This window comes from Volvox carteri (genome assembly GCF_000143455.1).
Source record: "Volvox carteri f. nagariensis unplaced genomic scaffold VOLCAscaffold_36, whole genome shotgun sequence".
NCBI lineage: Eukaryota > Viridiplantae > Chlorophyta > Chlorophyceae > Chlamydomonadales > Volvocaceae > Volvox > Volvox carteri.
In genome coordinates this window covers 1,043,486-1,044,906 of record NW_003307579.1, presented here as the reverse complement: position 1 = coordinate 1,044,906, position 1,421 = coordinate 1,043,486, and the positions used below count along the sequence as shown (strand labels likewise).

The window sequence follows — 1,421 nt, the reverse complement described above, 5'->3', positions numbered from 1 at the left end:
GAGGCGGACACGCGGTGCTTGCCGGTGACGCAGGGAGGCGATTGACCTTGTTGCTATTAGACCGTGCAGCTTGCAGTGGCCTTACCCCCCGCGGCTGGGCCTATTGTCGGGCCGTGGGACAGGTAGCATGACCTGACCTGTAGATTTGCACAATGCGCTCGTTGGCAAATTGGGATTTTGCATACTGGCCCTAGAGACGCTGTCCTGGGTTCAGTCCTGTCCTGTGCACTGAGGTCGTTACCAGGCGATGCTCCCCTCTCGCACACCCCTCAAACGCTGTTGTGCTACCACCCAGCTTCACCACCGTGCGCATCAAACCGATCCGCACCGGGGCAATTGCAGCACCACACAATACCCGCTTAACTTGAAACCGAAGCATTGTCACGAACATGTTGCAGCTCCACACTTATAACGCCTTCCGCCATTTGCAGCCTTCTAGAGCTCTGTGTTCTTCGCCTTCTTCCTCGCCCGGTACTGCTGCACTCTGATTCGGTTTTTGCATGTCGCGCAGTAGCCGCAGAAGCACTTGGTGCGCGTCTCTCCGCTCTTGGCCTTGGCCGCCTCCGTGTTGGCCGGGTCAAAGAGGCCGACCCTGCAATCGAACGCGGCGGCGCCACCCTTCTCGCCAGTCAGTCTCCCAGCGCAGCGCCCATGCCACATGTAATGTGCGCGTTCAAAGCCACAGCTTGCGGCCGCCTCCGGCCATGGGGCCCCACCGGGCGCACACCTTCAGCTGGGCGTGCACACCCTTCATGATGTAAAGCTTCACACGTGATGCCGTCTGGCTTGACGGCACCCAGGTGCGGCCGCCCGTCAGCTTGAACTTCGCGTACCTCTCTGCTGGCACTACAAAGTGCAGGCGCGGCACCTCCTCCGCCTTGAGCTTTACCTGGTCTATGGCGCGGCCCAACGTGTCGGTGTCAAGCCTCTTGCTGTTCTGCACTGTCATCTGGAAGAAGTCGCAGGTGCCATTGCCGCGCCGCAGCGCATCCACCGTCGGGAATCTTGCGCTGCTTGGCCGGTAGTAGATTTGCTCCGTGGGGCTGCTGGGCACGGCCTGTCCGGACAACACAGCACAGATTTTAGGACTAGCTACGAGTCGGCACACAGCTGCCCGGCACGAAGCCAGCAGTGCCATCCCCCCATAGCAGTCATTGCGCGGATTGAAGCTCGCCAGCAGGCCCAATGGCAAAGACAATTTACCTCGAAGAACTCCTGCTCCGTGCAGGGGTCGAACTGCAGCTTCTCCTCGACACCTCGTATGAACGTTGACTTCTTGACGTTGTAGCTGATCGGCACAGCCGTGAAGCAGCCGCCCTGCGACGTTCGTGCCGTGCAGTTGGGTACAAACAAATCTTCAGCGAACAGCTGGAGCTTTGCAGATTAACATGTTCAATGGGCCCGCAACCCCTGTCCGCAGT

The 1,421-nt window shown here is 59.7% G+C and overlaps 1 protein-coding gene across 1 annotated transcript in view; it reads right to left on the bottom strand.

Moving 5' to 3' along the window:
- Positions 1–435: 435 nt before the first annotated feature.
- Positions 436–1,421, bottom strand: part of VOLCADRAFT_94291 (uncharacterized protein) — a gene marked incomplete at both ends in the record, with an annotated part of 3,306 nt that continues 2,320 nt past the window's right edge. Inside the window, 3 exons of the mRNA XM_002953413.1 lie at positions 436–696; positions 728–1,057; positions 1,204–1,317. Coding sequence (XP_002953459.1) covers positions 436–696; positions 728–1,057; positions 1,204–1,317 — 705 coding nt within the window. The remainder of the gene's footprint in view (positions 697–727; positions 1,058–1,203; positions 1,318–1,421) is intronic.